We start from the raw sequence: 14,806 nt of genomic DNA on the forward strand, positions 1-14,806 counted from the left end.
CCCACAAAATAAGCTATACCCACAGTATGGTAGTAAAAATATTGGCTGCCCATTACTGCATGTAAGGCATTGTCCTATGTCAGCTCCAGCGCGCACCAGCTGATATACAGTGATCCCCCGGTTATTGCGTCCCCGACCATTGCGAACAGGGTAATTTGCGATTTTTGAACCCGGAAGTCAGAACACCATCTGCGCATGCTTGCCCTTTTTTTTCTATGGGCACGCATGCGTAGATGGCGCCGGGCAGATCAGCTGCTGGGCGGCTTCCCTAGGTCTTCCCCCTCTTGGCCGGCATCAGCGAGGAGTTTCCCCACCACCTCCCACGCAAACTCCTCGCTGCTGCCGCTTCGCTCGGGCCGCTTCCCAGCTGAGTACTCAGCTGGGAAGCGGCCCGAGCGAACGGCTTGTCCGCAGCCTGCCTGCCCGCGCGCCCGCGGCTCACGCGCCCTTCTCCCGCCCACGCCGTTCGCTCGGGCCGCTTCCCAACTGAGCCCTCAAGCCAAGCGCAGAAGTTCGCCTTTGGCGCTTGGCTTGAGGGCTCAGTTGGGAAGGCGTGCGGGTGTTTTAAAACGTCCCCGCCGACATGGGGGGCTCGCTAGCACACCCCCAAACCCGGGTTGGGGGTTCGGGGGTGTGCTAGCGAGCCCCCCATGTCGGCGGGGACGTTTTAAAACACCCACGCGGCTTTCCAATGAGTCCCGAAGACAAACACGGAAGTTTGACGTTTGTCTTCGGGACTCATTGGAAAGCCGCCCGGGTGTTTTAAAACGTCCCCGCCGACATGGGGGGCTCGCTAGCACCCCCCTGAACCCCCAACCCGGGTTTGGGGGTGTGCTAGCGAGCCCCCCATGTCGGCGGCGACGTTTTAAAACAGCCGCGCCGCCCCCAATCTTCGGCTCCTCGCTAGCGCTGCAGAAGTAAAAACACCATCTGCACATGTGCAGATGGTGTTTTTACTTCCGCAGCGCTACTTCGTGAAAACCCGCTCGTTGCGGGGGGTCCTGGAACGGAACCCTCGCAACGAGCGGGGGATCACTGTAAATGGCCTTGGAAAAGGCCGTTTCGCCCTCTGGAGGCCTCAGGGAAGCTTCCTGAAGCTCCGGAGTTCAAAAAAGGTCCATGGGCAGAAGGCAGGAGGTTCAGAAAAACAGACTTCTGGTTTCTCCATTGGGCTGTTTTTCCCCACTCTGGAGTCTTCAGGGAAGCTTCCTGAAGCCTTGGAGTGGGAAAATGGTGGTTGCAGTGTCCCAGGATCATGTGGTCATCTTTTGCAAACTTCTAACAAGCAAAGTTAATGGGTAAAACAGATTCACTTAACAACTGCAGTGATTCACTTAATAACTATGACAAGAAAGGTTGTAAAAATAGGGCAAATGTCTTGCTGAGCAACATAAATTTTGGGCTTAAGTGTGGTCGTAAATTGAGTAATTTGTAATTTAATTTATAATTTAATAATAATAATTTATTAGATTTGTATGCCGCCCTTCTCTGTAGACTTCTGGCAGCACCCGTTCCCAAGTGCGGGAATACACGGAGCAAATTGTCACCCCATCACTACGTGCTTAGCAACCTGCCGGTATACGTGATGTCAAAGCTCCACCCCCGGAATCCCTTCATGGGATTCCCCAGCTCCTTTTGTGCCTCTCTCCCAGTCTCCCAACCGGCCGACAGCTTCCGGGGGTTTGCCTTCCTCTGCCGCCACGGGCGCCCAGCTTCTCCTCCTCTTCTCAGCAGATGACAGTCGGGTGGTGGTGCTTCGCGGTGCTCAGCACAAACGCCGAACCGAAGCACGAATTTTAAAAAAAATTCGGGTTCGGGTTCGGCATGCCGAACATCGCAAAATTCAGTACGGACCTGAATTGTGCAAGTTTGGTTCGCCAAACACTACCCACAAAGGCTTCTCCCTGCATTTTCTGGCCCTGTTTCATCCCTGAGGGGGGGGGGGTCGTAAGTGGAAAATGTTTTTTGAGAAGAGGCAAAAAAATCTTGCACCTGGTTCGTATCTAGAAAAGTTCCTACGTATAGGCGTTCGTAGGTAGAGGTAGCCACTGTACATATGCATATATAAAAGCATTGTATATACCATATTTTTCAAACTATAAGATGCACCAGTATATAAGATGCACCGAGAGTTCAAAGAAGTAAGTAAGAAAAAAAGTTTTTGTCCTCCCCGGTCTCCAAAGCCTTCTGTGTGCCCCATTTTTTGCAAAAATGAGCCCGTGGGCAGAGGATTTGGGAGGTCTGCAGATAGCTCCAGGGGGCTGAGGGAAGGCAAAAATACTCCCCGTTGTTGTGAAAAACAGACCATGTTTCACCCATTTCTTTTGCAAAAGTGGAGTGGGCAGAGGGCCTGGGAAGCTTGCAAAGAGTCTCTGGGGGCTGGGGAAGGCAAAAATACCCCCAAAGTGTTGGTTATGACCTTTAAAGCCCTTCATGGCACTGGACCAGAATATCTCCGAGACCGCCTTCTGTTGCACGAATCCCAGCGACCGATTAGGTCCCACAGAGTGGGCCTCCTCCGGGTCCCGTCAACTAAACAATGTCGGTTGGCGGGCCCCAGGGGGAGAGCCTTCTCTGTGGCGGCACCGACTCTCTGGAACCAACTCCCCCCGGAGATCAGAACTGCCCCTACTCTTCCTGCCTTCCGTAAACTCCTCAAAACCCACCTTTGCCGTCAGGCATGGGGAAACTAAACATCTTCCCCTGGGCACTTTGAATTTATATATGGTATGCTTGTGTGTGTGTATGTTAGTATAGGGGTTTTTCTTAAATTTATAATATTTTAATTAAATTGGATTATGTATTGGATTGTCTTTTCACTTGTTGTGAGCCGCCCCGAGTTTTCGGAGAGGGGCGGCATACAAATCCAAATAATAAATAAATAAATAAATTATTTGCAAAACGTAGCCAATTTTTTGCCCTTTTTTTGCCTTCTCCCAGTTCCCACAGGAGCTCTTTGCACATTTCCCAGACCCTCTGTTCACCCCAGTTTTGCAAAAAATGGGCCCATTATTTTGCAAAAATGGGACATGGGACGCGGCTTCGGGAAGTAAAAAATGGCTGTATTCAGGATATAAGATGCACCAACATTTCCACCTTTTTAAAGGGGGGGGGGTTGCGTCTTATACTCCAAAACATACGGTATTTCATTTTGTCCCATTGTTTTCAAGAAAAATACAGTGGTACCTAGGTACTCATCCTTAATTGGTTCCAGGAGGTGTGATGGGTAGCAAAAGCAATGAGTACCAAACACATTTTTTTCTGTAAGGAATAATGTAATGAATCCCAAGACAGCTGACAGTAATAAGTTCTAGCTTGTGTGTTGAGTACCAAACAAAGAAAGAGTACCGGGACAAAAAAATTTATATCAAAATACGGTGAGTATTAAATTTGATGAATTTCAAAGCAGTTGAATACCATAGTCTCAATGTAACAGGATTTTCTCCTTATTCCTGTAGTTTTACATTTTTATTTAGTAACCTGTGAGTCTATCGGTATATTTTCTAGATATTTTAATTTCCAACAATTTAAACAGGCAGAGAAATACTGGCACCCTTTTGTTATGTTTTGATGATGTTTTTTCTCTCTTTAGACATCATTTAAACAGTTACCTTAAGTGTAACTTTTGGGGAAATATTTCTTGTTCCACCATAAATTTCCTTCATTCACTTTCTTTAACAGAAGAAATATCTCCACTGCCCCCACCAGAATAGAATTGGGCCTAGGTTTTTTTAAAGCATTTAATCATGATATGACCCTTCCCTACATTTAGCTGTGTTTGGAATTGTGAAATTATTGCTTCCATTCTTCATTTTTGCTTATTCTTTTCTAAGGTGATATTTAATAGATTATAAATTAGTAATTTTCCTTCACCATGATCTATTCTTGGATGTCTCCATGAAGCATGGAATAATACATTTTTAAATCTTCTTTTGTATTTTTTTAGTGAAGTGGGCATTTTTGTCTTGGATGTTACAGGGTTTTTTTCTTGCAAAAGTCCTCATTCACTTGAAAGTTTTTTTTAAAATGCCTCTTCCTTTGTCATAAAATTATAGCCCCATGAGGTCAAAGCCATGAGTCATTCCCATAAAGATGAGAGGATGCATCCAAGGGACTGAGAGAAGCTTTTAATTATCTTGCTTGTTTTATTGCTAGGAAATCCTTCATCCCAGGATGCAAAATTTTAACTGCATTGGGTAATGTAAACACAGCTAGGGTCTCCCTTCTCAGTGTCAAATCTTTGCAAAGTTTAATCCTCCTGTAGTGTACTTTCTACTTCATCTTCCTATCTCAGTGTTTCCTGGCAAGGAAAAAATGTGGCCAGCTCATGTCTGAGCCAGCAATATTGAAGGCTTCCTGTAATGCCATACATTTACTAAATGTAGCTCAGGGATGGCCGACATTACATTTATCTGGATATATGTGTCAATCCTGGAGATGACGTGACCAAAACCATCTTGAATCTCTCCAGATTCCTAAGAGGTCAGTAAGGCATGTACATAAGCGCACTAGAGTGCCTTCCGTCCCCTGTCCTATAGTCTCTCCTATATCTCATATCTATCTATCTATCTATCTATCTGTCTGTCTGTCTGTCTGTCTGTCTGTCTGTCTGTCTGTCTGTCTGTCTGTCTGTCTGTCTGTCTGTCTGTCTGTCTGTCTGTCTGTCTATCTATCTATCTATCTATCTATCTATCTATCTATCTATCTATCTATCTATCTATCTATCTATCTATTGGATTTGTATGCCGCCCCTCTCCGGAGACTCGGGGCGGCTAACAGCAATAATAAAACAGCATATAATAATAATCCAATACTAAAAACAGTTAAAAACCCATTATTATAAAAACCAAACATACATACAAACATACCATGCATAAAATTGTAAAGGCCTGGGGGAAAGAGTATCTCAATTCCCCCATGCCTGGCGGCAAAGGTGGGTTTTAAGCAGCTTACGAAAGGCAAGGAGGGTGGGGGCAATTCTAATCTCTGGGGGGAGTTGGTTCCAGAGGGCCGGGGCCGCCACAGAGAAGGCTCTTCCCCTGCGTCCCACCAAGCGACATTTCTTCTCTACTATATCCTCTATAACCTTCATTGTGTATTATTGTGTATTGGACTAAACAAACAAACAAACAAATACATGAATGAATGCTTCAGTGTTGCCACACTGGAGCCGAGGGATAGGGAGGGGGGATTTTAAATAGCTGGGATTTTGTAGTCAAAACAAAATGCTTTCTCTTGGGAACCAAGGACATTCTCACCGGCTGAGGAAGGCGGAGTGATGTCATCAGATAACAAGATAGCGCCATGATTGGACCATGTGACCATTTTGGGAAAGTGACAAACATTTTCTTTTAATTAGATGGAAACCAGTTTTGCTTGCTATGGGTCTATTACTTGGAACCCTGACAATAGGTTTAAGATGACAAGAGCATAAGAAATGTTAGCAGAGAAATGTTAGCAAACCAAGCACCATCTACAGATAATCCTTGATTTCCATTGCTGGGTAAGACAGATATTAAATGAGTTGACCCCAATTTTACAACATTTTTGCCACAGTTGTGGGAAATGGACATGCATTCAGTCTTAATCTGGTAATTTGTACTTGTTGACTTGTCTTTAGAATTTGCAATGAACTACATCTGAAAGAAGTAATTAAACTTGAATAACAGAATTTGTCTTTCATTCCGTTCCGCAGTCATTGGTGCCACTACACAGTCACCCGGACGGTTTCCTGTCAAGTGCAGAATGGTTCGGAGACAGTAATCCAAAGGGTTTATCAGAGCTGTCGATGGCCGGGACCTTGTGCCAACTTAGTCAGGTAATGGACTGTGTTTTAGACCTTTCTTTTTTTTTTTGATCCAAGCCACAGAGAAATAGCGGTGGATAAATAATCTGCTGTGTTGACCGAAGCCAAAGGTTGGCAAGAAGACTTTAATCTTTTAGGGAGCCGGGGTGGCGCAGCAGGTAGAGTACTGTACTGCAGGCCACTGAAGCTGACTTGTAGATCTGAAGGTCAGCGGTTCAAATCTCATCACCGGCTCAAGGTTGACTCAGCCTTCCATCCTTCCAAGGTGGGTTAAATGAGGACCCGGATTGTGGGGGCAATAGCGTAGCTCTGTTAAAAATGTGCTATTGCTAACATGTTGTAAGCCACCCTGAGTCTAAGGAGAAGGGCGGCATAAAAATCAATCAAACAAACAAACAAATAAATCTATCTATCTATTTGAATGAGCTGCTGAATCTATACAGTTGTTTGGAAACTGTATCAATTCAATTCAATTCAATTTATTAGATTTGTATGGCGCCCTTCTCCGAAGACTCGGGGCGGCTCACAGAATAATAGTAAAAGTATAAAATAAAATAAAAGTATCATTTATTTATTTATTTATTTATTTTATTTTATTTATTAGATTTGTATGCCGCCTCTCTCCGTAGACTCGGGGCGGCTCACAACACAATAAAACAGTTCATAACAAATCTAATAATTTACAATTTAAAATATTTTAAAAACCCCATTATTAAGCAGACATACGTACAAACATACCATACATAAATTGTATAGGCCCGGGGGAGATATCTCAGTTCCCCCATGCCTGACGACAAAGGTGGGTTTTGAGGAGTTTACGAAAGGCAAGGAGGGTGGGGGCAGTTCTAATCTCTGTGGGGAGCTGGTTCCAGAGAGTCGGGGCCGCCACAGAGAAGGCCCTTCCCCTGGGGCCCGCCAAACGACATTGTTTAGTTGACGGGACTCAGAGAAGGCCCACTCTGTGGGACCTAATCGGTCGCTGGGATTCGTGCAGCAGAAGGCAGTCTCGGAGATATTCTGGTCCGATGCCATGAAGGGCTTTATAGGTCATAACCAACACTTTGAATTGTGACCGGAAATTGATCGGCAACCAATGCAGACTTTCTACACTACGGTTCAGAGTCATCTGTGAGGTCTAGTTGAAAAAGGGAGCAATTCTTGGATAATGACTGTTCTGGGCACGACTACTGATCCCACAATCCTCCAAAGACTCAATCTTCAAACAAGTAAACTCTTTTTTTCCTTTCCACAGTTCAAATACACACTGAATATATTCTGGTAGCAAGCAAGCAGTAGGACTGGGATTTCTCTGTCAGCAGGGTGTTAATGGTTTTATGATGCAATTAACATTCCATTCTGAATAGCTGAGAGCTAGTTGGCTATAAATCTCTACTTAAGCAAACATCTTACCGGTACAAAACAGGGTATCCTGCAAAACTGCTTCTGGCTCATTCGAACAGTCTCGTGATTATTTACGGTTTTCTTTTCAAGAAACTAATGAAACAAACGCCATACTTTGTCAATCAGTTGTCAGAACACAGCCTTCTTTTTCCGGTTTCTCCTGGAAGTGACATATCAATGCACAGAGCTATTAAACTGCAGATTAATACCTCTTACCTTGAACTTCTTTTCTTTTATTTTGACCATTCTTCTATATTTTGGATCTATTATTATTATTATTATTATTATTATTATTATTATTATTATTATTATTATTATGTCAGTACAACATAGCAAACGAGATCACTTTGCTGGATTTCGTATTTCATCACCAGTCGGTCGCTTCCCAAGCACCTAGGACTGCATGATGTAGCGGCGAATTATGTTTGCCGATCCCAGTAAAGTGGCCTTTTGCAATTGACAGATGGAGATTTTCTCAATTTCGATGGTTTCAAATGTCCATGAGATCCTTTAGCACTGCGCCCAGCGTGCCAAGTACCACTGGGACCACTTTCACTGGCTTATGCCAGAGTCGTTGCAGCTCAATTTTTAGATCTTCGTATTTCACTAATTTCTCTAGCTGATTCTCCTCTATTATTATTATTATTATTATTATTATTATTATTATTATTATTATTATTAATTAGATTTGTATGCCGCCCCTCTCCATAGACTCGGATCTAACCACTCGATGTGTGATAACTCATCACTATCTGACTGGGAACCACTTTCCATAGTAACTTCAGCCCCCCGGAGGCCCTTCTAAATCACTGTCCACTTCACTCCTGTCTCCCCCACCATCTGATAACCTCCCTAACCCGGGAAAAACTAAGGCACATGGCTCTTTGTCTTCAGAATCAGACATTTCCTGAGGCTGACAAGGATCACTCACAGCAATGATCTGGTCAGCTTGAATTACAGTTGTCCCCGACCTTTCTGGCTTGGCGGCCCAGAGGGGGTTCTGTGTGAGTGGTAGGCAGGTACACAGGTCCATTTGCATGAGTGCCTACCGCTCACAGAGCTAGAACTATGCGCTAGCCCCTGCCATTCATGAAAATTGAGCTGCCTATTTGCATGTGACTGCTCACCGCTTGGGCACCGCTGGTATATGTTATAATATTGCTAATTCTAATTCATTCCTAAAGCATACTGCAGCAAAAGTGATTATCTTCTGAAGGTGATCCAGCAGATCTGAAATAGGTGCTGGTTCTTAAAGGCCACAGAGTTCAGAAGACTATCCTACTCCACAACTCTCAAAATGCTATCTTTCTTTTTTACATAAAAAAAATCAGTGTAGATGCTGCAGATGTAAAAGAGTCAATCCATGTGTTTGAAATCCACAGCAAAGTGTACAATGAGAGCCTCCTCCTTTGTTTGTGCAGAGAAGAGTAACAAAGACGATTATCTATCTATCTATCTATCTACCTACCTACCTACCTACCTACCTATCATCTACCATCTACCTACCTACCTACCTACCTATCATCTACCTATCTACCACCCTAGAGCTCCACCCCAGAGCACCCAATTTGCACTGGAAAATGTTGAAACAAAATGCATAAGCCACGCCCACAGTGTGGTCGTAAAAATTTTGGAAACCCATCACTGGTTTGTATGCATGAACTGCAGAAAAAAACAATCGCTGCCTACCTGCCTTCCATTGAGGACCTGTATACTGCATGAGTCAAAAAGGGGGCCGTGAAAATATTTACTGACCCCTCGCATGCTGGACACAAATTGTTTCAATTCCTACCCTCAAAACATCGCTACAGAGCACTGCACACCAAGACAACTAGACACAAGAGCAGTTTTCCCCCGAATGCCATCACTCTGCTAAACAAATAATTCCCTCAACACTGTCAAACTATTTACTAAGTCTGCACTACTATTACTATTAATTTTTTCTTCATCGTTCCTATCACCCATTTCCTCCCACTTATCACTGTATGATTGTAACTTGTTGCTTGTATCCTTAAGATTTTTATTAATATTGATTGTTTCCTGATTGCTTATTTGACCCCTATGACAATCATTAAGTGTTGTACCTCATGATTCTTGACAAATGTATCTTTTTCTTTTATGTACACTGAGAGCATATGCACCAAGACAAATTCCTTGTGTGTCCAATCACACTTGGCAATAAAGAATTCTATAAAGAGTTCTATGCATGCACAGTAATACCTCATCTTACAAACTTAATTGGTTCCAGGAGGAGGTTCGTAAGGTGAAAAGTTCATAAGATGAAACAATGTTTCCCATAGGAATCAATGGAAAAGCCAATAATGCGTGCAAGCCCATTAGGAAAATCCAAAACATTAAGGCTTTAAAAAAAAAAAAAAGCTGCGGGCAGATGAAGCTGAGGCAAATGGAGTGGGGGGAGGGACAGCGAGAGGTGGCAAGAGGTGGCAGTCCCAACGAAGCAAGGCGAAAAGACCCTCTCTTAAGCTCCATGGGTCTTTCCCTCCTGTTTTTGCCCACCCCGTTCTGCTCATTTTCCCCACAGCATTCTCCTCTTGAGCTCCATGGGTCCCTCCCTTTTTTTGCCCACCCCGTTCTGCTCATTTTCCCCACACCATTCTCCTCTTGAGCTCCATGGGTCCCTCCCTTTTTTTGCCCACCCCGTTCTGCTCACTTTCCCTGCACCTTTCTCCTCTTGAGCTCCAAGGGTCCCTCCCTTTTTTTGCCCACCCCGTTCTGCTCATTTTCCCTGCACCTTTCTCCTCTTGAGCTCCATGAGTCCCTCCCTTTTTTTGCCCACCCCGTTCTGCTCATTTTCCCTGCACCTTTCTCCTCTTGAGCTCCATGAGTCCCTCCCTTTTTTTGCCCACCCCGTTCTGCTCATTTTCCCTGCACCTTTCTCCTCTTGAGCTCCATGAGTCCCTCCCTTTTTTTGCCCACCCCGTTCTGCTCATTTTCCCCACACCATTCTCCTCTTGAGCTCCAAGGGTCCCTCCCTTTTTTTGCCCACCCCGTTCTGCTCACTTTCCCTGCACCTTTCTCCTCTTGAGCTCCAAGGGTCCCTCCCTTTTTTTGCCCACCCCGTTCTGCTCATTTTCCCTGCACCTTTCTCCTCTTGAGCTCCATGAGTCCCTCCCTTTTTTTGCCCACCCCGTTCTGCTCATTTTCCCTGCACCTTTCTCCTCTTGAGCTCCATGAGTCCCTCCCTTTTTTTGCCCACCCCGTTCTGCTCATTTTCCCTGCACCTTTCTCCTCTTGAGCTCCATGAGTCCCTCCCTTTTTTTGCCCACCCCGTTCTGCTCATTTTCCCCACACCATTCTCCTCTTGAGCTCCAAGGGTCCCTCCCTTTTTTTGCCCACCCCGTTCTGCTCATTTTCCCTGCACCTTTCTCCTCTTGAGCTCCATGAGTCCCTCCCTTTTTTTGCCCACCCCGTTCTGCTCATTTTCCCTGCACCTTTCTCCTCTTGAGCTCCATGAGTCCCTCCTGTTTTTGCCCACCCTGTCCTGCTCATTTTCCCACCTTTCTCCTCTCTTGAGCTCCATGAGTCTTTTCTTCCCGTTTTTTCCCACCCCACTCTCCTAATCTCCCCCACACCTTTCTCCTCCCTTGAGCTCCATGAGTCTTTTCTTCCCGTTTTTTCCCACCCCACTCTCCTAATCTCCCCCACACCTTTCTCCTCCCTTGAGCTCCATGAGTCTTTTCTTCCCGTTTTTTCCCACCCCACTCACCTAATCTCCCCCACACCTTTCTCCTCCCTTGAGCTCCATGAGTCTTTTCTTCCCGTTTTTCCCCACCCCACTCTCCTAATCTCCCCCACACCTTTCTCCTCCCTTGAGCTCCATGAGTCTTTTCTTCCCGTTTTTTCCCACCCCACTCTCCTAATCTCCCCCACACCTTTCTCCTCCCTTGAGCTCCATGAGTCTTTTCTTCCCATTTTTCCCCACCCCACTCTCCTAATCTCCCCCACACCTTTCTCCTCCCTTGAGCTCCATGAGTCTTTTCTTCCCGTTTTTTCCCACCCCACTCTCCTAATCTCCCCCACACCTTTCTCCTCCCTTGAGCTCCATGAGTCTTTTCTTCCCGTTTTTTCCCACCCCACTCTCCTAATCTCCCCCACACCTTTCTCCTCCCTTGAGCTCCATGAGTCTTTTCTTCCCGTTTTTTCCCACCCCACTCTCCTAATCTCCCCCACACCTTTCTCCTCCCTTGAGCTCCATGAGTCTTTTCTTCCCGTTTTTTCCCACCCCACTCTCCTAATCTCCCCCACACCTTTCTCCTCCCTTGAGCTCCATGAGTCTTTTCTTCCCGTTTTTCCCCACCCCACTCTCCTAATCTCCCCCACACCTTTCTCCTCCCTTGAGCTCCATGAGTCTTTTCTTCCCGTTTTTTCCCACCCCACTCTCCTAATCTCCCCCACACCTTTCTCCTCCCTTGAGCTCCATGAGTCTTTTCTTCCCGTTTTTCCCCACCCCACTCTCCTAATCTCCCCCACACCTTTCTCCTCCCTTGAGCTCCATGAGTCTTTTCTTCCCGTTTTTTCCCACCCCACTCTCCTAATCTCCCCCACACCTTTCTCCTCCCTTGAGCTCCATGAGTCTTTTCTTCCCGTTTTTGTCCCCCCAACTCTGCCCGTTTTTGCGATCCTGGGATTCCCCTCCTGGGATTTCCCTACAGCATCGCGTTTTTGCGGAAGTCAGGAGGTGGGGTTTCCCATGGAGGGGAGGCTCGGGGGATCCCAGGATTGCAAAAACATGCAATGAAAGTCTGGAGGCGGGGCATCCCAGCGGCTGTGGCAGGTTTGTAAGATGAAAAAAGTTCGTCAGAAGAGGTAAAAAAATTCCAAACCCTGGGTTCGTATCTCGAAAAGTTCGTATGACAAGGGGTTCGTATCATGAGGTACAACTGCATTTGGAAAAAAGAAAAAGGGAGACAGACAAGGAAGAAGATCCTAGAAACAAAATAATTCTTCCATTGTTAACTCTGGCTTCGCTCACTATTGACAAATTCCTCAAGCAAATATAGCTCTCAGTATACATATTCATACTGTACCACCACCACCCTGGCACACACAAAGTTTCTATTACACATAGGAGTTTTTTCAAGCTTTACTCAAAGGATAAATTTAGGGACTAATTGAAATTTAAGTATATACCAGAAACTTTCTTACTTCCCTTGCTATTTCAAGGAATTAGGGCTTCTGTTTTATGTTTGCAGTGAGCCCCATCCTCAGCAGAGAGATGAAACCCCACGCCTACAATTTCAAATTGTGGCAATATTGCACATTGACTATTGTGCTGGAAAAATGTTGCCAAGGAAAACGTGGATCCAAATATGTCTGGCCTACATATACAAGCTGGGAAATTTGGAAATTGCAGGCCGACACATATGGAGGATATCAAACTGGGAAGGCGAGAGTGAGTGTTACACTGGGTAACCATAACAAATGTGTCTGGCACAGCTCACACAGCATTTCCTAAGCACTGAGAGCAACACTATATTCTCCTTAAGCTTCTCAAAATATACATTTTAAGCATGTGTAAAAATTACATCTGAGTGTAGTACATCAGGGACTTATTGGATAACACAAATGGGCCATTAGAGATGAAATGTAAAAAAAGGAAAGAAAAGGGCTGTTGAGACAATACATCAAACCAGATTTCTTATCTAGTAGCACCTGTGGTGTTTCCTCCAGCACCAACTGCTCATCTTGCGGAGTAGATATTCTGGAGAAGGTCTGTCTATATAGCTGCTAAGAATCAGTATCAACTATACTGGTGAGAATACATAAGATTAAGAACACAAGAGTTAAAGAGATGAGAAGAAAAATCTTACATAAATGGTATTACTGTATACACCAGCACAACTTGCACACTTCCAGGGGAGAGAGAAAGGTAATTGTTGGCATGGTTGCCAAAAGAAAGGAATTTTCATGCATATGTTCTGGGAGTGTGTTGAAGTTCAGAAATTTTGGAAGGAAGTGCAGAACAAAATAAATAAAATGTTAAATATTAATTGGACAATTACAAAAGAAATAGCGAAACAAAGAGAACTAAGAGATTTTAGAGAAATAAAAACTGTAGCACTGGAAAGTGCTCAAGCGGTAGTGGTATTGGGTTGGAAAGAGTCTATAAAATGGACACTACAGAACTGGTACTGGTACATGGTGGATCACATTCATTTTGAAATCATGGAAATAAGATTAAACAACTTTGATGAAAATAAACTGGAGAAGCTGATGGAACGATGGAATAAGGTGAAAGGTTATATGCTGAGTAGAATCTGTGAGGCAAATGTGAAAAATAAACTCCAATCACTCTTTCAATAATAACAAATGCAAAGTAGAGCCAAGGAAATATATATATATATAAAACCCACCTTTGCCGTCAGGCATGGGGGAACTGAAACATCTCCCCCTGGGCACGTTTAATTTATGCATGGTATGTCTGTGTGTGTGACTGTTAGCATATGGGGTTTTTTAAATATTTAAATATTTTAAATTTGTCTGATTGCTTATGATTTGTTTTTACATGTTGTGAGCCGCCCCGAGTCTTCGGAGAGGGGCGGCATACAAATCTAAGTAATAAATAAATAAATAAATATACAGTGTTCCCTCGATTTCCGCGGGGGATGCGTTCTGAGACCGCCCGCGAAAGTCGAATTTCCGCGAAGTAGAGATGCGGAAGTAAATACACCATTTTTGGCTATGGACAGTATCACAAGCCATCCCTTAACACTTTAAACCCCTAAATTACCATTTCCCATTCCCTTAACAACATTTATTCACCATTATTACTGGTACTCACCATTGAATAAGACATTTAGTGATCCTGATATTTATAAACATAATTATTTATTAGCAATTATTATTTTTTTGTTATTTATTTGCAAAAATTATTAGTTTGGCGATGACATATGATGTCATCGGGTGGGAAAAACCGTGGTATAGAAAAAAAACGCGAAGTATTTTTTAATTAATATTTTTTGAAAAACCGTGGTATAGGCTATTTGCAAAGTTCGAACCCGCGAAAATCGAGGGAACACTGTATAGAAACTAGTAAATATTTGAACCCCCCGCAATTGGTGGTGGTGGTGATGGTTATTGTTGGTCAGGTGATGGGCACATGCACTGTGCACTGTTTTATGTTTGTTTTATTTAACCATATTTACAAAATCAATAAAAATATTTTTTTTAAAAAAAAAACTATGCTGGTGAGAATTGGATATGATGAGAATTGCATATAAGCATTTGGAGTTAGGCACGACAGAAAATACATTTTATTTGTTAGACTTAACTGCTGCCCTTCCCCTAGTGGACTCAGGGCGGTTTACAAGAATAAAACATACACTAATAAACAGTGTGGGGAAGGCAGATTCACTTCACAAAAGTGTTACTAACTTAACACGAATCCCAGCGACTGATTCGGTCCCACAGAGTTCGCCTTCTCCGGGTCCCGTCGACTAAACAATGTCATCTTGTGGGTCCCAGGGGAAGAGCCTTCTCTGTGGCGGCCCCGACTCTCTGGAACCAGCTCCCCCCCGGAGATTAGAATTGCTCCCACCCTCCTTGCCTTCCGTAAACTCCTTAAAACTCACCTCTGCC

General features: G+C 44.2%; 1 protein-coding gene across 3 annotated transcripts in view; it reads left to right on the top strand.

Annotated features, from left to right (window-relative positions):
* The window catches only part of COL26A1 (collagen type XXVI alpha 1 chain), a 236,724-nt gene that overhangs the window by 55,975 nt on the left and 165,943 nt on the right, over positions 1-14,806 (top strand). For all 3 annotated transcript variants that reach the window (XM_070742438.1, XM_070742446.1, XM_070742429.1), the window contains exon 2: positions 5,696-5,818. In XM_070742438.1, coding sequence (XP_070598539.1) covers positions 5,696-5,818 — 123 coding nt within the window. The remainder of the gene's footprint in view (positions 1-5,695; positions 5,819-14,806) is intronic.

The sequence above is a fragment of the Erythrolamprus reginae genome, chromosome 1, assembly GCF_031021105.1.
Source record: "Erythrolamprus reginae isolate rEryReg1 chromosome 1, rEryReg1.hap1, whole genome shotgun sequence".
Lineage (NCBI taxonomy): Eukaryota > Metazoa > Chordata > Lepidosauria > Squamata > Dipsadidae > Erythrolamprus > Erythrolamprus reginae.